At 50.5% G+C, this 22296-nt stretch overlaps 1 protein-coding gene across 1 annotated transcript in view; it reads right to left on the reverse strand.

Annotated features, from left to right (window-relative positions):
* Positions 1-10299: 10299 nt before the first annotated feature.
* Positions 10300-22296, reverse strand: part of LOC121008645 (RNA-binding protein 45-like) — a 34914-nt gene continuing 22917 nt past the window's right edge. Inside the window, 4 exon segments of the mRNA XM_040441317.1 lie at positions 10300-10479; positions 10482-10509; positions 11640-11806; positions 20253-20298. Of these exon segments, the coding sequence (XP_040297251.1) occupies positions 10315-10479; positions 10482-10509; positions 11640-11806; positions 20253-20298 (406 nt within the window). The 3' untranslated portion in view covers positions 10300-10314.

Consider the following 22296-nt stretch of genomic DNA (forward strand, 5'->3'; position numbering starts at 1 on the left):
GGCACTGGTAAGAAGCTTTTAATAAGTACAAATGTAATTAAGGCTACTTTCACACCAGCATTTCGGTGTCACAAGCGGCCCCAAACGGATCGGTTTAGCCCCAATGCTTTCTGAATGGATGCGGATCTGTTCAGAATGCATCAGTTTGGCTCCATTCCGCCTCCATTCCGCTCTGGAGGCGGACACCAAAACGCTGCTTGCAGCGTTCGGGTGTCCGCCTGGCCGTGCGAAGCCAAACGGATCCGTCCTGACTTACAATGTAAGTCAATGGGGACGGATCCGTTTGACGTTGACACAGTATGGTGCAATTGCAAACTGATCCGTCCCCCATTGACTTTCAATGTAAAGTCAGGACGGATCCGTCTGACTAACAATTAGAATAGACTTTTTTTTTTTTTTACATAGAATGCAGACTGATCCGTTCTGAACGGATACCATCGTTTGCATTTATAGGTGCGGATCCGTCTGTGCAGATACCAGACGGATCCGCACCTAACGCAGGTGTGAAAGTAGCCCAAGGAGGTGGGATATGAAATAAACAAAAACCACATACTAAATAACCCCTTTATGTCTCTGAGCTGACCTTAGGACTGTGTCCATGTGAACATAGTTCTCTGAATTCCTTATATTCTATTTCTATGTGCATTCAACTTTTCATATTAACCCATTAGGAGCTGCTATCTAAGTATGTATTTTGCTGCAGTTTCTGTTTTTCAAAAAACTAAATTTGCTACCTCCTACCCATCAGTTCTTACAGAGCGGTCGCATCGATGACTTTAAAATGTGATTATGAGCCTCTTCCTAGCAATGATTGGTGCAGGGTCTGATTACTGGCGGCTTCTATTCAGACTTTCTCTGCTGTCACCTGGAAAAGGTTACCCTGCACCAAGCAGTCACACCTTCAGCGCACAGAGCAGTATGTCAGGAGAACGATGGAGTAGATGTGGGTGGAAAATGGGCTCATCACTCCACAGCTAAGAGGGGTTTTCTACGGAAACAGTCTCATAAAAGTCTGCGAAAAAGGCAGTCGGCTTTTAAGTAACAGGTATCTCCCGAATTCCCACAGAAATGAATGGAGCGGCCGCACGTATACCCGACTTGCCTTCCGTTCATTTTAGGGGGTACAGGGTGGTACCCCCACCAATTTAATAGTTTTCCCCCAACCTGGAATGCCCCTTTAAGTCTTGAATCTAACTCTTTAAAAAGGACCCAATGACTAGAGTTAAGACTTCTAATTCACAACCTGTTATCCAGGATGGTAACGGTACAATAATCCTCTTTGTATTCTGTCTGGTTGGGCAGAGGACTGAAAAATCATTCAAATGCCTGTAAAAGGAGGCAGTACTTCTTCTCCAGAACGGTCACGTTGGTTGGTCCCCTCCTGATGCGATTGACATCTCACAGGCCCGGCATGTAATCACCTCCGGCGTATGCACAGACGAAGCTAAGCCCAGTACAACTGACCTCACTGTGCATGCGCCAGACTCCATAGGAGGTGGCTTTTGATGACTTACCTGGAGGCTACTACTACTACTACGCCCGTTACCATCCTGGTAAGGAGGATGGTGGATGGTGGAGGACCCGTGTTTGTGCTGCACTCCTATTAGTGCAAAGACTATCAGAGAAACTGAGGTTAAACTGCAATTTTACCCAAAAAGCTAATCTCCTGCCATTCTTGATAATATCTGGGGGAACAGCCAGAAGGCTGCGCTATTTATGTACACAATGTGAGAAGTACATATCTCACGTATACTACTCTACAGGGGGGTGCAGAGTTTTACCCTTTAATAATTAGGAAAAAACATGAACGCAATAACCAATGCTGTGCGGTGATAACGCAGAGATCGCTCCTCGCACTCTGTCTGGCGAAGAAAAGCCAGATAATGATATCAAGTTTATGGACTGTAGTAGATAGGCACCATATGCAACCATTCCCTACATAATCATAATCCATACAATATGAGAATACAAATCTATGAGTTATGGGTTATACTTAACGCAATGTTTTACAGCTCTGGTAACAGAAATACCAGGTTCACATCACGTTTTTTGTCTTACGTTTAACATACATAAAAATGGCCTCTGTCAGCAGTTTTGTACCAGTGAAACTATCTGACCTGTTCCATGTGCACTTGGCAGCTGAAGGCGTCTGTGTTGGTCCCATGTTCATATGTGCCCACACTGCTGAGAAAAACGAGATTTTTTGTATAACTTACCAGTAAAATCTCTTTCTCGCTCTTTCCTTGGGGGACACAGAAGACCTTGGGTATAGCTCATCTCCATAGGAGGCGTGACACTAAGTGAAGACTGTTAAGCCCCTCCTCCACAGCTATACCCTCAGCCTGGAGAGAGAGACTGCCAGTTGCGTGTCCAAGTAGTGAGAAAAGGCAAAGTCCAACAAGGAACCCAACAAGCCAACATACCCAACGGGTAACAAAAACTCGGAAACCGTGTAGAGAAAAAACAATGAATGGGTGGGTGCTGTGTCCCCCAAGGAAAGAGCGAGAAAGAGATTTTACTGGTAAGTTATACAAAAATCTCGTTTTCTCGCCCAGGTTTCCTTGGGGGACACAGAAAGACCTTGGACGTTTCAAAAGCAGTCCAAAAGGGGAGGGACCACAGCTCCAAGGCGAAGCACCCGAAGGCATCAAGGAACCGCCGCCTGCAGACCCAGGCGGCCAAGGCAGCATCTTCCAAAGCCAGAGTAGAGTATGCACCCTGTAGAACTCGGAAAGGCGTGCAAGGAAGACCTGTGGCCGCCTTGCCCAAATGCATGGCCGAAGCCAATGCCTCCGGTCCCAGGAGGCACCGACCGCTGTGGTGAAATGACGGTGACACCAAAGGCAGAATCCTGCCCTCGGTGCGGTAACCTCAGCAATAGCCAATCTGATAAAGCGGAGGACAACCACCTGGAGTCCGTCAACCCTAAGCGCGGACCTCCAGGAAACCCAAGAGACCGAACGTCGACAAGAGTCGGAGATCTCCAAGTAAAAACGGCAAGGCCCAAACAACGTCCAAATCGGTGAAGTGTTGAAGCGAAAGGGAAACACCACCTTCAGAAGGAAGGAAGAAACGGGATGTAGAACAGCCCTGTCCTGGGAAAAGACAGAAGGCTCGGAACAAAAAAGGGGCCATTCAGGCACCCGTCAGAGACACGACTGATACGGAAACACAACCGTACAGGACAGACGGGGTAGAGAGAACTTCTGTAACGGTTCCAAGGACAAGATTGGAGCGCCGAGAGCTCAGTATGTAGTTCCCAGGGCGGTACCGAAGAACAGTACAGAGGAACCAAAGAGCCACTCCGAGTAAGAAGGTCTTGACAGGCCCAGAGGGCCAGGGAACGTTGGAAGAGGAAGAACAGCGCCGACACTTGACACCTCAAGTAAAGGAGTCCCAGTCCCAGGTCCAGGCCGGACTGGAAAAAAGACAGAACCATGGGGAGAGAAAGTCAGAGTGGGGAATGCACAGCTTCCCACAGAACCCCAGACAAAAAAAACCTAAGTCTTACGACAGATCCTGGACGAAACACAGCCAGGAGCGGACAGTAGCGAACCCGCTGGAGTTGCCTGGCAAGCGGGCGAAAACCCAATGTGATTAGGCGCAGACCAGTAAAACGGGCAGAAGGGTCGACAAAACTGGTCCCGTCGGCCCCCGAGCACGTTGTCCCGTAACCACCCGAGTGGGGGAGCAGAAGGACAGACTGAAAGGAACCAAAGGGTCCGCCCAGCATCCGCCAGATGCCAGGACAAGACAGGCTAAAGTCCATGCTGATGTAGCCACGTTCTACAGTCCCGGTGTGGGAGATCAAAGGACAATCTGGACCGAAAGGTAGTCCCCCCAAATTACCTAGAAGGTAAGTCTACAGCAGGACCATTGTCTTAGAATGGACCACGCAATCTGCACTCAGCGGGAGGACAGAACGCGGTAGACTCGGTAAATAGGCACAGCTAATACAGCCAGTGTGAACAAGGGAGACAGTACGAGGCCAAAAGGAACACCGGAACCATCCACATGAACAACCATGCTCTCCCCAGAGGGGAGGACAGTGAAGGAACAGCCTCTGAAGTCTGGCGGGGCAGAAGCCACATCGGAGTGATCTGTACCGAGCGGGAGCCAAACAGAGCCGGCGAGATAAGGTAGTCGAGACAGAGGCTGGCATAACACCCTCCAACCGAAAGGAGGAGTGGGCAACAGGGAAGCCATAGGACAGCTCAAAAGCAGAACCCTGCTACACTGTGAGATGCCCGGTTCACCGCCTCGCAGAAGGCGAATACCCTGAAGAACCCAAGGTGGAGGTCCTCCGGACCTGGGTAATCGAGCACCCAAGAGAATTTGGGTGACCTTCCCGAGAAGAGTGGCCCGCACCTGGTAGCAGATCAGACTGAAGCATAGAGGCGCCAAGAGGAAGGACTCATACCACACTGCATCCGAAGAGGAGGAAATTGCAGCAGGCAAGGGAACCGCAGTCCTGCCAGAGCCAACGAAGAATTCGAGGGGCTTTGCAGACAACAGCACTCTCGACCATGTGACCACTAGCGCAGGGAAGCAATGCCGCGGAAGGACGAATGGGCACGCATCTAGGAACCACGAACACTCCCTGGGATGAAGGGCCAACTAAATGAATGAGTACCACCCAGCTCGGTGCAGCAGAGAGAAAGTAGAGCCCGTCCGGGTCAGGTGGACAGAATGAACTCCTTAGAGACGAGTGCAAGGCTTGCGGCAAGCATCGTATCCCAAGAAAACAAAAGTATGCCGCAGGAAGCAGGTGAGGCATACGTACGAGCAGCCCCGTAAGCAGTGAGAAGGCCAACCCACCTACAGGAGGAGAAGGCATACACGGCCCAAACAACGCACAAGAACGTCCGCTCACTGCAAAAAGGTTACTTCAGCGAAAAAGGGGCTCGCCACAGAGTGCCACAGTATGTAGAGAATTGCAAAGTGCAACCTGAAAGGGAGTTATGCACAAGCCTAGTATAGCATGCGATGGAACGCAAGCAGTCCGCCCCAAAAGGGGGAACTTGTACCTGGCAAACTGCAGTCGGCAAGAGTGCAAAGGCCGGTCCCAAAAGGGAGTGATGCCTAAGGCTGTACCTACTTCAGAGAAGCAGGACATACCCTATAATCCAGCATGAACGCAGGAGGTCCACCTAGTAAAAGGGGAACATGCACAGGGTTATCCTAGCATTAAGTGAGTGTGCAATAATACACCCAACACTGAACTTAGCGAGAGTGCAACTACTCTGCCAATGAAGGGGGACATGTACAAGTTCAGCACAGCCATACAAGGACAGCCGTGAATCTCATGAGCGTGCCAAATTCTGCCCATGGAATGAGGGGTGGTCACGCACAAGGCCAGCCCCGTATCCAATGGAAGTGCAAGCATTCCACCCATGTTAGAAGGCCATGCTCATGGCCAGCAACGTATCCGGTGAGAGTGTAGCATGCCGCCCAGAAAAAAGGGGGGGTAATGCACATGGCCAGCATCTCATCCAGGGAGAGTGCGAGCCCCCAGCCATGTATGGGAGTCATACACATGGCCAGCAACGTACTGGCGAGAGACAAACACAGTCAGTGAGAATGTGTGTATGTCGCCTGAGGAAGGAAGGCATGCCCATGGCTGGCAGCGAATCCAGCGAGAGTGCGTACACCGCCCACGGAAGAGGGGTCATGCATATGGCCGACAGCGGATCCAGCGAGAGTGCGAGCCCCCAGCCATGTATGGGAGTCATACACATGGCCAGCAACGTACCTGCAAGAAAACAACCACAGACAGAGGGATGTATGTATGCTGTCTGAGGGAAGGAGGCATACCCAAGGCCGGCAGCGAATCCAATGAGAGTGCAGCATACCGCCTATGGAAGGGGGTCATGCCTATGGCCAGCAGCGAAACCAGTGAGAGTGCAGCATAGTAACATAGTACATAAGCACATCAGTGAGAGTGCAGCATTCCGCCTATGGAAGGGGGTCGTGCACATAGCCAGTACCGTATCCGGTGAGAGTGCAGTATTCCGCCTAAAAAGGGGGGTCATGCACATGATCGGCAACAGATCCAGTGAGAGTGCTGCGTTCCGCCCATGGAAGGGGGTCACGCACATGGCCGGCAGCAAATCCAGAGAGAGTGCAGCGTTCCGCCTATGGAAGGGGGTCATGCACATGGCCAGCACCGTATCCGGTGAAGGTGCAGTATTCCGCCTAAAAGGGGGTCATGCACATGGCCAGCCGGCAGCCAGGGACACATGGCAGGCACCATAACTGGAGAGATGATGAATGCTGCCTACGGAAGGGCCGCATACACTTGGCCAGCGCCGTATCCTGGAAGAGGGCAAGAAAACCGCCTAAAAGGGGAAATGCCCTAGCAGCGACCCAGGCTGGGAGCGCAACACCATGCCGCCTGTGGGAAGAGGGCATGCAGACATGCAGCACTACTGAGATGAGGCTGCAGCGTCCTGCGCAGCCCACAAGAAATCTGTTATTATTCATTATTATTAATATATATATATATATATATATATATATATATATATTTTTTTTTTTTAAAAACACAGCCTCTCTGAGGCTAAAGGGGGCCACCATATAGGGGCACAGATTGTCAAGAAAAAGGGGGGCCAACCATACAGGCCCATTGGGAGCCGGCCTGTACCCAAAGGGTTAACAGGGATCCGGCCTGGAGGGCGGCGCTGCGATCCCCTGGGGGCGGAGGAACCTCCCGGCGGGAAGAATTCGCGCCTGGAGAAGTTCCCGCCCCCTCCACCAGAGGCTGGAATTTTGCGGCCTAGTAGGCCGTGAAGCCGGGGCCTAAATTTTTTGCGGCACCCGGCTGACCGGGGCCGCACAGGAAATGTTAAGCCCCTCCTACCGGAGTGGACTGCTTGTACATACCGGCCGCGGGAGCCCACCCCGCGGACCGGAGAGTCAGGGGCCCGGGTGGAGCGCCGGAATGCGGCCCAGTAGGCCCGAAGCCTGGGCCAAAATTTGCGGCTCCCGGCCGACCGGAATTCGCCGGCCGGAATCGTTGGAGCATCGTGCTCAAGCCAAATGCCGGCCGCAGGAGTCCACCCCGCAGGCCAGAGCAGTCGGGGGCCGGGAAGGAGCGCCGGAGGTGCGGCCCAGCAGGCCGGGAAGGAGTTGCAAAATTTACGCCACTGCCGTCAGGAACGGGCCCCCGGCCCAGAGCAGCACATCGGTAAGGGGATGGGGGGACCCTGAGACCGGGTGCCTGTGCGGATGCGAGTGCAGCGTTCCCAGGAGAGACGCCGATAGGTGAAGGGAGGCGATGTGGCTGAACCTATTCGCAGCATTCTGCAGCTAGTGTGGGAGCTGCAATGTACTATGAAGGCCAGGAAGGGAGGGAGCATGGAGTATTGTCGCCCTGCGGCAGCCCAGGGGCCAGCCTAGGTCCAGCAGTGACAGAAGGGTCCAGAGGCCCAGTATGGGGGTCAGGCACGCAGGAGACCAGGGTGGGGGGGGTGGGGGACGTAGGGCTGGAGAAGCCACTCTCTCACCATAGTCTCTTCACCCTCGGTCCATTCCAGCAGGGTCGCCCCTTCAGCTACTGGCACCGTAGTGGCAGGACGCTGGAAGAGGACTTGGCGTGCGGCGACCCTTTGCGCTGGCGGGATGTAGGGGAGCTGGGCTGCCCTGATCCACCTTGCCTTCTGTGGGGGAGGCAGCAGTGCGGGTGACCGGCACTGGCGCAGCTCAACCCCGGGAGAAATAGAGAGGTCTAGTGCGACTCTGTTATCCCTGATGATCTGGAACAAAAAGAAAATAAAGTAAAAATCAAAATTTAAACAAGGAGAAAACAGGCCTGCAGAGCAGGGAGTGTCTTGCCTCCTTGGACACTAAGCAAAAACTGGCAGTCTCTCTCTCCAGGCTGAGGGTATAGCTGTGGAGGAGGGGCTTAACAGTCTTCACTTAGTGTCACGCCTCCTATGGAGATGAGCTATACCCAAGGTCTTCTGTGTCCCCCAAGGAAACTGGGCGAGAAAATAATGTTTTAATTCCTAAGAGGCTCTGCTCTCTCTGCACTTTGACAGGTCCAAGCGAGATGACGTTTCCACTGCCTGGCCCTGCCAAAGTACAGAGGGCGCAGCAGTTGCAGAGAGAGCAGAGCCTCTAGGTGTAATGACAACGCCCCCTTTGCTCCTAGAGGTTCATTTGCATATATTAAAACATCATTATCCTCAGCAATGCGGGCACATATGTACATGGGACCAACACAGATTCCTTCAGCTGCCAAGCGCACAGTAACAGGTCAGTCATAGGTACAGATCTGCTGACAGATGCCCTTTATAAACGGATGCCACTGTGGCATCCATCACCATAGAGCTCCACACGTTAGCATACACTTTTTTTTTTTTGCAGGGACTCTGCAGGATGAGAAGCATAGTGCACTGCGCTTTTGAATCCTTTTTTCCCCTCCCAATGTATACGTTAGACGTAGGGCATAAACATGATGTGAACCCAGCCCCAGTCATGTACTGGCGCTGATCACTACGGGCTTGCTTATGGTTAAACTACAGAGCGAGTAAAGCGACCCTGGTCCAGCATCTCTTATTGCATCTAATATCAAAAGTGGCTTTCCTTCCTCACTTTTTAGGTGCAAGTCAGGTATCCACTGTGATCTACACAGCAGTGTGTCCGTGGGTCACAAATAATTGGCACGCAGCTAAAACGGGGTCCCAAATGTAGGGTTGCATTAAGTATTGAACTTTTGATATCTAATCAACACTTTTACGGGATTTTGCTTTTACTGGATACTAGGCTACTGCGCAGCTTAGCGTCTCTTCTCATTGCCGCGCTCGGCTCATCAGCAGCACAGTGGAGTCCCTCCCTCTCCCCTGTGACAGCCGCCACTGCCACCAATTAAAACATTATGGGGAGGGTGCTCTGAAGCTGCCACTGCGCCACCAATGAAAAATAATTAACCCCTAAATGCAAGTGTATTATCAGGCTGCTGCTGCAGTTGCAGGCTGTATCATACAGCCAAGCACCTGCCCGCAATGACGGGGAACGGCAATCGAGATGAACCCAGTTATTTAAACCCCTCAGCAACATATATTTGCAATTAGGGGTTAATTATTTTCCACCCCTTTAGTACTTTGGCAGCTTCTGATCGGAGCCTCAGCAATAAAAAAAAAAAAAAAAAAAAGAAAGAAGAAAAGGTATACTCACCACCCTGAACACCCACCGTTCCTGCACCACTGCTCTCATCCTCCTGACAACACACTTTGTTTTCCTGACTAAAGCAGTGACATGCTCGTATACCACGGACGACTACTGCAGCCAATAACTGGCCTCTGCAGCCATACACCGCTGAAGCCAGCGATTGGCTCCAGCAGTCACATGCGGTATATGGACATGTCATTACTGCAACCAAGAACATATCATGGCTGCAGGAGGTGCAGAGGATCTAATACCCTTTCTGCCTTTTAAAAAAATATTTTAACTCTGACAATTTCTTTAAAGAAGCATGACATTTTTTTTATTCTCTCAACTGTTAAAAAGGTACATGATGTAAACTGTAGTGAAGGTAATCTTCTTACCAGTGACTGCATTTGTGAGTTATAACCTCCCTTCTAATCCTCAGCTGTGTCATGTGACCAACTCTGACTTTCCAAATAACACAGCATCTTCTGTGTGGACAGGAAGTCAGTTTCTCTATGTGTTCCTATGGAAGCCTCAATGTCAGTCTCATAGGAATGAATAGATAAACTGACTTCTGCTTCTGTGTTTTTCACATGACACAGTCGAGGATCAGAAGGAAGGTTATAACTCACAACTAGTGTCACTGGTAAGAAGATTACATCATGTACCTTTCTAATGGGCCAAGGAATACAGATTGTTGTGGGAGTGCTTCTTTAATGTAAAAAAAACTAAAAAGGGACAACTAATAAAAGATCAGCCCACCGAGCCACAATGAAACCTCTTTCAGAAGACCACCGCCTTATCAAGACTGGATTCCCTGTGACAGATTTTTAGTTCCATCATATATTATACATATTGATCATTTTCTCTTTGAAAAGACCACTCCCCGCCAGTAGTTCATGTTGCCCCATTCAAGTGAATGGGATGAGCAGTAATTACACTGCACTGCCGCCATCAGGGAGATATCGAAGAGGACCACTGCAGCGCCGCAAACCCCTTTAACAGCTGATGGAGGATAGGTCATAAATATTATGCCACTGCACAACCCCTTTAACTTTTCAGACTTGATAACAATGACTCTTGACTGGGAATTGGTTACTACGGAGAAAAGATACGGCTCCAGAACTGGCAATCTGAATTGGCACTTACCTGAAATGTCTAAATTCAGTATGTTCTTTGTCTCTTGTTGGACTCCTCCTTTGGAGAATCTGCTTGCATCACTTTCAGCTTCACGCTGTTCACCATCTTTCCATGTAGAACAGATATGGCATCGTTTGCACTGTACACTTCAGAATATCTAGCATACCCAACGTTTTTTCCCCGGAACAAGGTAAAACTTCTATGAGATTCCCAAAGCGACTGTAAGAGAGCGACAGGATTATTATTTCCATCATCAAATCTAGAGCAATAAAAGCACATACCATTATTATGCACGCTAGGAGTACAAACCAGAGCTGGCCTGAAACGCGTCACTTGTACGTCTTACTAGTACATTGAAGGGGTTTTCAGACTTAAGGTGCATTCATTTCAATGGGGCCGCAAAAGATGCCGACAGCACACTGTGTGCGGACCACATCCGTAGTTCCATCCCGTGGCACCGCAAAAAACAGATTGAACATGTCCTATTCTTCTCCGCAGCCACGGACAAGAATAGGCATTTCTATCACAGGGCCGGCCATGTGCAGACCGCAAAACACTTGCAGAGGTGTCAATGGACCCTTATACTGATGACCTGTCCTCAGGATAGGTCATCAGTATCTGATCGTTGTGTGCCCGACACCCGGGACACCCCGTCTATCAGCTGTTTAAGGAGACCCTAGGCCTGTGACGTCACGTTCATCGGTCATATGGCCGGGGCACGGCTCAGTCCCTCTCAAGTAAATGGGACTGAGCTGCGATACAAAGCACAGTTGCTATTTTATATGCGGCACTGTGAAGAGGAGTTGGCGCCACGGTCTTCTCAGACTGGTGGACCCCCGCCGATCAGATATGGATGACCCAGAGGATAGGTTATCGTATAAAAACGTTAGAAAACCCCTTTAAACAAAGCCTGCATCAGATGCTGGATTTTCACACAAGGAGAACTCCCACAACCAGCATTTAGAAGGCTCTTTATGGATGACAAACCGACCTAATTGTTCCCAAAGGCTTGCAACTGTAACCTACAGTCAGATAATACAGCTACAACCAGATTCTGCATCAACCTATAAACCAAAATACACAATAGTGTAGTATCTGCGTTTTATAACCATGATGTAGACCCAATCTTATCAGGCTACATAAGAAAAACGTGGAACGACATCTGTACGTAGAGGCCACTGTAAACCTTTCTCTCTATTTGCTGCCAGTTACTGCCCCAATGACCATCGCTGGAGTCCTACTACCTGAACTAGAATTCAGACCAGATGCAGAAGATGTCTGCAGAGAAGCAGCAGAGCACTAGTACCGGAGAGTCAGTAAAAGGCACCACTGTGGGCGGAGAGCCATACCAGAACACATCTTCCATCACATCCAAGCTTAACGGGTGAGGGTTGAACACAATGAACAGTCTCTCCCTGCAGTGGGCATCGGCGGGAGCCTTCTTTTTGTATCTGGGAAGGGAAGCATCTGTCTGAAGCTGAGAGGCAACAGGGGAGGCATAGGCTCGATCGTAGGCCTGCAGACAAAACAGAATCACTGTGAAAACCCTAGTGAATACTTCATCCATATCAAACAGAAAGGGGAAAAAAATAAATAAAAATAAACTGAAAAGAAGTTTCAAGCAATTTAACCCTACGGTTTTCTGCAATAGCGCTGCAGCATGCATGGAAACAGCTGAGGCACAAGCGTTTGTACATGTATGAGCAAGCAGGGGAATCTGTTTTATGTCTGGCCAAAATACCGGATTGCAAACAGAGCTGATGGATCCGACACCAATTTTAATTTTAACTGATCCAGTGCAAAATGGTAATTCTGCCAAAGGTTTTTTGGAGGTTTGTTTTTGCAACATTCATTCAATGCCGATAAAGACACGGCGACCTTATTCTGGGGGTCAGTACAATTACAGCGATACCAAATTTATATAGTTTTTATTTTGTGTGAACTGTAGTTTTTATTGGTACAAATTTTTGGGGTACATATGACTTTTTCATCACATTTATTCCATTTTTTGGGAGATAAGGTGACAAACAAATGGCGAATTGTGAATTTATTTATTCTTCCATTACGACATTCACTGTTTTGTCACTTTTTAAGCCCCCCTAGACAGGGTGGATTTGATTTAAATCACTAGTCAGTAAGGCTTGATTTAAATCATAGTTTTCTACATAAAGACTAATTCTTGCTGGTATAACTTATAATATGCAAGTAGGTGAAGATTTTTAGAATAACTTTTCATATTAGTTTGATTAGGTTGATTCTGCATTCATAGGTTTGTAGAAGTAAGGATTAAGGTCTTTTTCTCAACTCTGTTTTTTGCTGTGAAGAAGAGGCATGTGATCTCTGCTGAGTCAAATTCAGTTTTAAGAACTGCAAAAGTAAACCAAGCATCTGTGATAATATCTTGTAAGCAGAGAAACTGCCCAATAATCTCACAAAAACCTCTGGAAGAGCATGACATTGTGAACAGTGATGGCCAGTTCGCATTGTTCGCCCGCGAACACATGCGGGCTGCCATCTTTTTTCACAAGTCCGGCGATGCACAGGTAAGCCCTTACTTGTGCCTGTGCATGAGCCGGTCTGAAATCAAATGCGGTCACCGGGAGCAGGCAGTTCCGAGAACAGCCGCCGGGGGCCTTCGCGGGCAAAAAATGCGAACTGGCCATTACTGATTGTGAATGGATTAATGGGATTTATTTACTAAAAAAATTAAACATATACAGTAGGGCTGCACGATATGGGAATTTTGTGCGATTGCGATTAGGGCCCTAAAAATTGCGATAACGATATGCGATATTTTAAGGGAATTGTGGTAGAGGTCTATTTGCTTGGATTTTCCCATATGAGCCGCTGACGTGGGTGGGTATGACATAGTTATGGGGGATCTGTGGATGACGCTCTGTTATGGGGTGGATCTGTGGAGGACGCTCTGTTATGGGGTGGATCTGTGGAGGACGCGCTGTTATGGGGTGGATCTGTGGAGGACGCGCTGTTATAGGGTGGATCTGTGGAGGACGCGCTGTTATAGGGTGGATCTGTGGAGGACGCGCTGTTATGGGTGGATCTGTGGAGGACGCGCTGTTATGGGGTGGATCTGTGGAGGACGCGCTGTTATGGGGTGGATCTGTGGAGGACGCGCTGTTATGGGGTGGATCTGTGGAGGACGCGCTGTTATGGGGTGGATCTGTGGAGGACGCGCTGTTATGGGGTGGATCTGTGGAGGACGCGCTGTTATGGGGTGGATCTGTGGAGGACGCGCTGTTATGGGGTGGATCTGTGGAGGACGCGCTGTTATGGGGTGGATCTGTGGAGGACGCGCTGTTATGGGGTGGATCTGTGGAGGACGCGCTGTTATGGGGTGGATCTGTGGAGGACGCGCTGTTATGGGGTGGATCTGTGGAGGACGCGCTGTTATGGGGTGGATCTGTGGAGGACGCGCTGTTATGGGGTGGATCTGTGGAGGACGCCCTGTTATGGGGTGGATCTGTGGAGGACGCCCTGTTATGGGGTGGATCTGTGGAGGACGCGCTGTTATGGGGTGGATTTGTGGAGGACGCTGTTATGGGGTGGATCTGTGGAGGACGCTGTTATGGGGTGGATCTGTGGAGGACGCTGTTATGGGGTGGATCTGTGGAAGGCGCTGTTATGGGGTGGATCTGTGGAGGACGCTGTTATAGGGGATGTGTGCTATGACACATAGGGCCATGAGGGGGGCCAGCATAAGACATGTAGCATATCATGCTGGTCCCCCTCATGGCCCTATGTGCCCTAAACTGCGCACATAACTGGATTTGTGTGTAAAGTATTTTAAACCCAAGAGGCCGAACGTCGACAAGAGTCGGAGATCTCCAAGTAAAAACGGCAAGGCCCAAACAACGTCCACATCGGTGAAGTGTTGAAGCGAAAGGCAAACACCACCTTCAGAAGGAAGGAAGGAAGGAAGGAAGAAACGGGATGTAGAACAGCCCTGTCCTGGGAAAAGACAGAAGGCTCGGAACAAAAAGGGGTATTCAGGCACCCATCAGAGATACGACTGATACGGAAACACAACCGTACAGGACAGAAGGGGTAGAGAGAACTTCTGTAACGGCTCCAAGGACAAGATTGGAGCGCCGAGAGCTCAGTATGTAGTCCCCAGGGCGGTACCGAAGGACAGTACAGAGGAAGAACAGCGCCGACACTTGACACCTCAAGTAAAGGAGTCCCAGTCTCAGGTCCAGGCCGGACTGGAAAAAAAAAAAAACAGAACCATGGGGAGAGAAATTCAGAGTGGGGAATGCACAGCTTCCCACAGAACCCCAGACAAAAAAACCTAAGTCTTACGACAGGTCCTGGACGAAACACAGCCAGGAGCGGATAGTAGCGAACCCGCTGGAGTCGCCTGGCAAGCGGGCGAAAACCCAATGTGATCAGGCGCAGACCAGTAACACGGGCAGAAGGGTCAACAAAAACTGGTCCCGTCGGCCCTCGAGCAACGTTGCCCCGTATCCACCCGAGTGGGGGAGCAGAAGGACAGACGGAAAGGAACCAAAGGATCCGCCAGATGCCAGGACAAGACAGGCTAAAGTCCATGCTGATGTAGCCACGTTGTACAGTCCCGGTGTGGGAGATCAAAGGACAATCTGGATCGAAAGGTAGTCCCCCCAAGTTACCTAGAAGGTAAGTCTACAGCAGGACCATTGTCTTAGAATGGACCACGCAATCTGCACTCAGCGGGAGGACAGAACGCGGTAGACTCGGTAAATAGGCACACAGCTAATACAGCCAGTGTGAACAAGGGAGACAGTACGAGGCCAAAAGGAACACCGGAACCATCCACATGAACAACCATGCTCTCCCCAAAGGGGAGGACAGTGAAAGAACAGCCTCTGAAGTCTGGCGGGGCAGAAGCCACATCGGAGTGATCTGTACCGAGCGGAGGCCAAACAGAGCCGGCGAGATAAGGTAGTCGAGACAGAGGCCGGCATAACACCCTCCAACCGAAAGGAGGAGGAGTGGGCAACAGGGAAGCCATAGGACAGCTCAAAAGCAGAACCCCGCTACACTGTGAGACGCCCGGTTCACCGCATCGCAGAAGGCGAATACCCTGAAGAACCCAAGGCGGAGGTCCTCCGGACCTTGGTAATCGAGCACCCAAGAGAAGTTGGGTGACCTTCCCGAGAAGAGCTGCCCGAACCTGGTAGCAGATCAGACTGAAGGGTAGAGGCGCCAAGAGGAAGGACTCATACCACACTGCATCCGAAAAGGAGGAAATTGCAGCAGGCAAGGGAACCGCAGTCCTGACAGAGCCAACAAAGAATTTGAGGGGCGCTGCAGACAACAGCACTCTCGACCATGTGACCACTAGCGCAGGGAAGCAATGCCGCGGAAGGACGAATGGGCACGCATCTAGGATCCATGAACACTCCCTGGTATGAAAGGCCAACTAAATTAATGAGTACCACCCAGCTCAGTGCAGCAGAGAGCAATAGAGCCTGTCCGGGTCAGGTGGACAGAATGAACTCCTTAGAGACGAGTGCAAGGCTTGCGGCAAGCATTGAATCCCAAGAAAACAAAAGTATGCCGCAGGAAGCAGGTGAGGCATACGTACAAGCAGCCCCGTAAGCAGTGAGAAGGCCAACCCACCTACAGGAGGAGAAGGCATACACGGCCCAAACAACGCACAAGAACGTCCGCTCACTGCAAAAAGGTTACTCAGCGAAAAAGGGGCTCGCCACAGAGTGCCACAGCATGTACGGAATTGCAAAGTGCAACCTGAAAGGGAGTTATGCACAAGCCTAGTATAGCATGCGATGGAACGCAATCAGTCCGCCCCGAAAGGGGGGAAATTGTACCTGGCAAACTGCAGTCGGCAAGAGTGCAAAGGCCCGTCCCAAAAGGGAGTGATGCCTAAGGCCGTACCTACTTCAGAGAAGCAGGACATACCCTATAATCCAGCAGGAACGCAGGAGGGCCACCTAGTGAAAGGGGAACATGCACAGGGTTATCCTAGCATTAAGTGAGTGTGCAATAATACACCCAACACTGCACTCAGCGAGAGTGCAACTACTCTGCCAATGAAGGGGGACATGTACAAGTCCAGCACAGCCATACAAGGACAGCCGTGAATCTCATGAGCGTGACAAATTCTGCCCATGGAATGAGGGGTGGTCACGCACAAGGCCAGCACCGTATCCAATGGAAGTGCAAGCGTTCCACCCATGTTAGAGGGCCATTCTCATGGCCAGCAATGTATCCGGTGAGAGTGTAGCATGCCGCCCAGAAAAAGGGGGGGTAATGCACATGGCCAGCATCTCATCCAGGGAGAGTGCGAGCACCCCGCCATGTATGGGAGTCATACACATGGCCAGCAACGTACCGGCGAGAGACAAACACAGTCAGTGAGAATGTGTGTATGTCACCTGAGGAAGGAAGGCATGCCCCTGGTTGGCAGCGAATCCAGTGAGAGTGCGTACACCGCCCACGGAAGAGGGGTCATGCATATGGCCGACAGCGGATCCAGCGAGAGTGCAAGCACCCTGCCATGTATGGGGTACATGCACATGGCCAGCAACGTACCTGCGAGAAAACAACCACAGACAGAGGGATGTATGTATGCTGCCTGAGGGAAGGAGGCATATCCAAGGCCGGCAGCGAAACCAGTGAGAGTGCAGCATAGTAACATAGTACATAACATAGTACATAAGTACATCATAGCACATCAGTGAGAGTGCAGCATTCCGCCTAAGGAAGGGGGTCGTGCACATAGCCAGTACCGTATCCGGTGAGAGTGCAGTATTCCGCCTAAAAAGGGGGTCACGCACATGATCGGCAACAGATCCAGTAAGAGTGCAGCGTTCCGCCTAGAGAAGGGGGTCACGCACATGGCCGGTAGCGAATCCAGTGAGTGCTGCGTTCCGCCCATGGAAGGGGGTCACGCACATGGTCGGCAGCAAATCCAGAGAGAGTGCAGCGTTCCGCCTATGGAAGGGGGTCGTGCACATGGCCAGCACCGTATCCGGTGAAGGTGCAGTATTCCGCCTAAGAAGGGGGTCATGCACATGGCCAGCCGGCAGCCAGGGAGAGTGCAGTATCCCGCCTAGGAGGGGGGGGGGGGGGGGGTGCACATGCAGGCACCATAACTGGAGAGATGATGAATGCTGCCTATGGAAGGGTTAACAGGGATCCGGCCTGGAGGGCGGCGCTGCAATCCCCTGGGGGCGGAGGAACCCCCAGGAGGGAAGAATTCGCGCCGGGAGAAGTTCCCGCCCCCTCCACCAGAGGCCGGAATTTTGCGGCCTAGTAGGCCGCGAAGCCGGGGACTAAATTTGCGGCGCCCGGCCCTTATGTACCGCCGGGACCCGAGGCGGAATGCGCTTCAAACCGGCCGCGGGTGCCCACCCCACGGGCCGGTCGGAATTGCGGCCCAGCAGGCCGCGAAGCCTTGGACAAAATTTGCGAAGCCCCGCCGACCGGTACCGACGGGGCCTGCTGGGGCCTAGTCAAGCCCAATGCCGGCCGCGGGAGCCCACCCCGCCGGAAGAGTCAGGGGCCCGGAATGGCGGCTCGCCGGCCGCGGGAGCCCACCCCGCCGGAAGAGTCAGGGGCCCGGAATGGCGGCTCGCCGGCCGCGGGAGCCCACCCCGGCGGCCGGAAGAATCAGGGGCGCGGAATGGCGGCTTGCCGGCCGCGGGAGCCCACCCCGCCGGCCGGAAGAGTCAGGGCCCGGAATGGCGGCCTAGCAGGCCGCGGAGCCTGGGCTAAAATTTTTGCGGCGCCCGGCCGCGTCGGAATATTAATGCTGGCCGGAGGCGAGGCCTTACTCCACAGCCTCAGGCCTTGAGCAACCCTCCGGTAAGGAGATGGGGGGACCCAAAGACCGGGTGCCCGTGCGGATAGAGGAGCAGCTTCTGCAGCTAGCTGCATGTCCTATGGGGGGCCAAGAAAGGAAAGGGTGGGGAGGGCAGGAGCAGATTGTCGCTCCTGCGGCACCCCATGGGGGCCAAGCCTAGGGTCCAGCAGGGAAGGGTCCAGAGGCCCAGTATGGGGGTCAGGGCACGCAGAGAGACCAGGGATTGGGGGGACGTAGGCTGGAGAAGCTCTCTCTTACCAACAGCCCGTCTTCACCCTCGGATCCATTCCAGCAGGGTCGGCCTTTCAGGCTACTGGCACCCGTAGTGGCAGGACCGCAGGGAAGAGGGACTTTGGCGTGCGGGCGACCCCTTGCGCTGGCGGGATGTAGGGGAGCTAGGCTGCCTTCTGTGCGGGAGGAAGCAGTGCGGGTGACCGGCACTGCGCAGCTCAACCCCGGGAGAACAGAGAGGTCTAGTGCGTCTCTGTTGTCCCTGATGATCTGGAACAAAAAGAAACGAAAAAAAGTAAAAATCTAAAATTTAAACAAGAGAAAACAGCCCTGCAGAGCAGGGAGTGTCTTGCCTCCTTGGACACTAAGCAAAAAAACTGGCAGCCTCTCTCTCCAGGCTGAGGGTATAGCTGTGGAGGAGGGGCTTAACAGTCTTCACTTAGTGTCACGCCTCCTATGGAGATGAGCTATACCCAAGGTCTTCTGTGTCCTCCAAGGAAACTGGGCTAGAAAGATTGTTTCACACACTAGTAAAATACTTTACACACAAAGCCAGTTATGTGCGCGGGGCCCCTTCATATATAATCGCTGCATTTTCGGGTCGGCCAAATCGCCATATCGCATTTGCGATTATCGCGATTCGATTAATTTTTGCGATATATTGTGCAGCCCCTAGTATACAGCCTTATTCTACATGAATAAAAAACTAATCTTTATTTCATGATGGAATAACCTTTGGATGGTAATATATTTTCCTCAAAAAGCATTTTTATATAAAAAAAAAAAAAATCTGATTTAAATCTAAAAAAAAAAAAAAATCAGATTTTTTTTTTTTTTTAATCATTGATTTTTATCCACCCTGCCCTAGACCACATGACCATGTGATCTTCTGATCGCAATCTCCCATAAACGGCAAGGACTGTAAGTAGCTAGAAACCTACATCAGACAAGAACGGGACAACATCCCTCTCCCAAAACCCCAGCAATAGATCCTCACTTCCCAGATGGTCACAGACTGTTACAAGGGTTTTCCAAGTTTTTTCTTTACTAATGACCTATCCTCTGGATAGGTCATCAGTATCGGATATTGATGACCTTTCAAAAAATAAAAATAAAAACAATAATCAAATCTCTGAAAACCTCTTTAAAAAAGAGGGAACGCTGCACAATGGCAGACATGGCCCTGTCCCAACTTTTGAGATGCGTTGCTGCCATCAAGTTCTAAACGAATACAGTTTTTTTTAAATGTCACTTTCAATATTTGTGTATATTGTGAATAAAATATGGGTTTGAAATTTGCAAATCATTGTATTCTGTATTGATTCACATTTGTTTTACATTTTACAGTGTCCCTTTTTAGAAATAGTTTATACAGAAGGAAATTACACTAGAACCTCAGCTCCGGTGAATTCTCATGCAGTCGTGCTTCATTATGTAGTCATAATTGCACCACAGCAATGCTATGTACTGTAGTCATGATAGTGCCACCATGATAGCGTCATAGTGGCACTATCACGACTACACTACACAGCATAGTGGCACTATCACGACTACACTACACAGCATAGTGGCACTATCACGACTACACTACACAGCATAGTGGCACTATCACGACTACACTACACAGCATAGTGGCACTATCACGACTACACAGTATCATAGTGGCACTATCAGGACTACACTACATAATTTCGTAGTGGCATTATGCACTGTAGTCAAGATAGTGCCACTAATATGCTATATAATGTAGTCATTAAGGGATATAACAAATGTAATTTTAGTGAAAGCTTAATGTACAGGTTACAAGAATATCTGAGGTGTAAGAAGTTAGCCAGCGTGACAGAATTGGCAGCTACAAGGTCACGTTCAATGATGTAAAATAGATATGGCTTTATATACTTACAGAACCTGATGGTGGGTATTGTTGTGCAACCTGGGGACTGTAAAGTCTGTAAAATAAAATGAGAAAGGAGGAGAAAAGTTAAACTGCGATTCTTTAATTTATAAAACCAGATAAAATTCTGGCTGCCTGCAGCTGTCAGTAGGCGCACCTGCCGATTAGCCGTTTGAAGGGAAGGAGCGCACAGTTTGCACATGCTTTCTCTCTTCCTGCTCGCTGCTGTTTTGCCACAGACATAGCAGCAGCAACAGGAAGGAGACGGGAGACAGCACGTGCACACTACGTGTGCCTTCCCTTCATACAGCCGATCGGCAGGGGTGCCGTGTGTTGGACCCCCGCTGATCTGATATTGATGACCTATCCTGAGGATAGGTCATCAATATTAATACCCCGGAGAATCCATTTAATAGGTCTGATCTGTGTGTGTCTGACACCCAGAAATACAGCCGATCAGCTGTTTGAGAAAGCCCTGGCGCCACTGTGAGCATCACGGCTTCTTGCGGCTTCCATAGGCCAGTGACGTCACATTCATCAGTCACATGGCCTAGGCACAGCTCAGTCCAATTCAAGTAAACGGGCCATATCAAGCAAAGCCACTGTACAATGTACGGCGCCGTGCTTTGTTAGCTGCAAGAAGGCCACAGCACCCACAGGAGCGCTGATGCCTTTTCAAACAGCTAAATCGGTGAGGGTCTTTGTTGTCGGATCCCCACCAATCGGATACTGATGAGCTATCCTGAGGATAGGTCATCAGTTAAAAAGTCTTGGAAAACCCCTTTAAAAATCAGGAGTGGTAACTGGTTGGGATATATCAGTCAGACATGCAGCACATTTATTTATTAGCATCAAACTGTCCCCAGTGGGGCTCACAATCTAAGGTCGTATCAGTACGTCTTTGGAGTGTGGGAGGAAACCAAACACTGGGAGAACATACAAACTCCATGCAGATGTTGTCCTTGGTTGGCCTACATCAGGCATGCTCAACCTGCGGCCCTCCAGCTGTTGTAAAACTACAACTCCCACAATGCCCTGCTGTAGGCTGTTCAGGCAGGCTGGGAGTTGTAGTTTTGCAACAGCTGGAGGGCCGCAGGTTGAGCATGCCTGGCCTACATGATCTGAAACCCAACAGAAGTGCCCCAGATTCATGTGGGACTGATGACTGGGAAAACTGTCATTTTTTCCCAGGCATATATGAATAAAACCCCTTTAAAGGGAGTCTGTCACCTCCATATGGCCATATACAGTGCTTACATTGTCCTATAGCAGACCTATACATGAATGTAATGGTACCTTTGTCTTTTTCTTTACACTTGTAGAAGTTGGAAAATGAACTTTGATTCATATGCAAATGAGCAATCACAAGTGCCCAGGGGCGACATTCACTGTGTTGGTGCCCAGGCTGCTCTGCCTTTGTTCATTGTTTCCGCCCCCAGCCTGTGCATATGCCTGCCCTCCTATTCCCTTGCGTCATCCTAAGGTCCGATCGAGATCCCGCGCCTGCACACTGCCTCGCCGGGCCGGGGCATGCACACTACGATGCCCATTGTGGGCATGGCATCGCTTAACTACTGCGCGTGCGCCAGCGCAGTAATTAAAGTGTTGCCGTGCCAACAATCGCAGTGTGCATGCCCCAGCCCGGCAAGGCAGTGCGCAGAATCTCGACCGGACCAAAGGATGACGCAAGGGAATAGGAGAGCGGGCATAGGCTGGGGGCGGAAACAATGAACAAAGGCAGAGCAGCCTGGGCTCCAACACCGTGAACGCCGTCCCTGGGCACTTGTGATTGCTCATTTGCATATCAATCAAAGTTCATTTTCCAACTTCTGCAAGTGTAAAGAAAAAGACAAAGGTACCATTACATTCATGTATAGGTCTGCTATAGGACAATGTAAGCACTGTATATGGCCATATGGAGGTGACAGGCTCCCTTTAAAATGTAGGCTATGGAAAATATCACCCAGTATAAAGCAGAGAAAAGAGTCAAACAGGAACAGTACTCTGGCAGATTTATGTCAAAATCAGCAGCTAAGTGAAGGACATATGAACA

Source organism: Bufo bufo, chromosome 7 (assembly GCF_905171765.1).
Source record: "Bufo bufo chromosome 7, aBufBuf1.1, whole genome shotgun sequence".
NCBI classification, from domain to species: domain Eukaryota; kingdom Metazoa; phylum Chordata; class Amphibia; order Anura; family Bufonidae; genus Bufo; species Bufo bufo.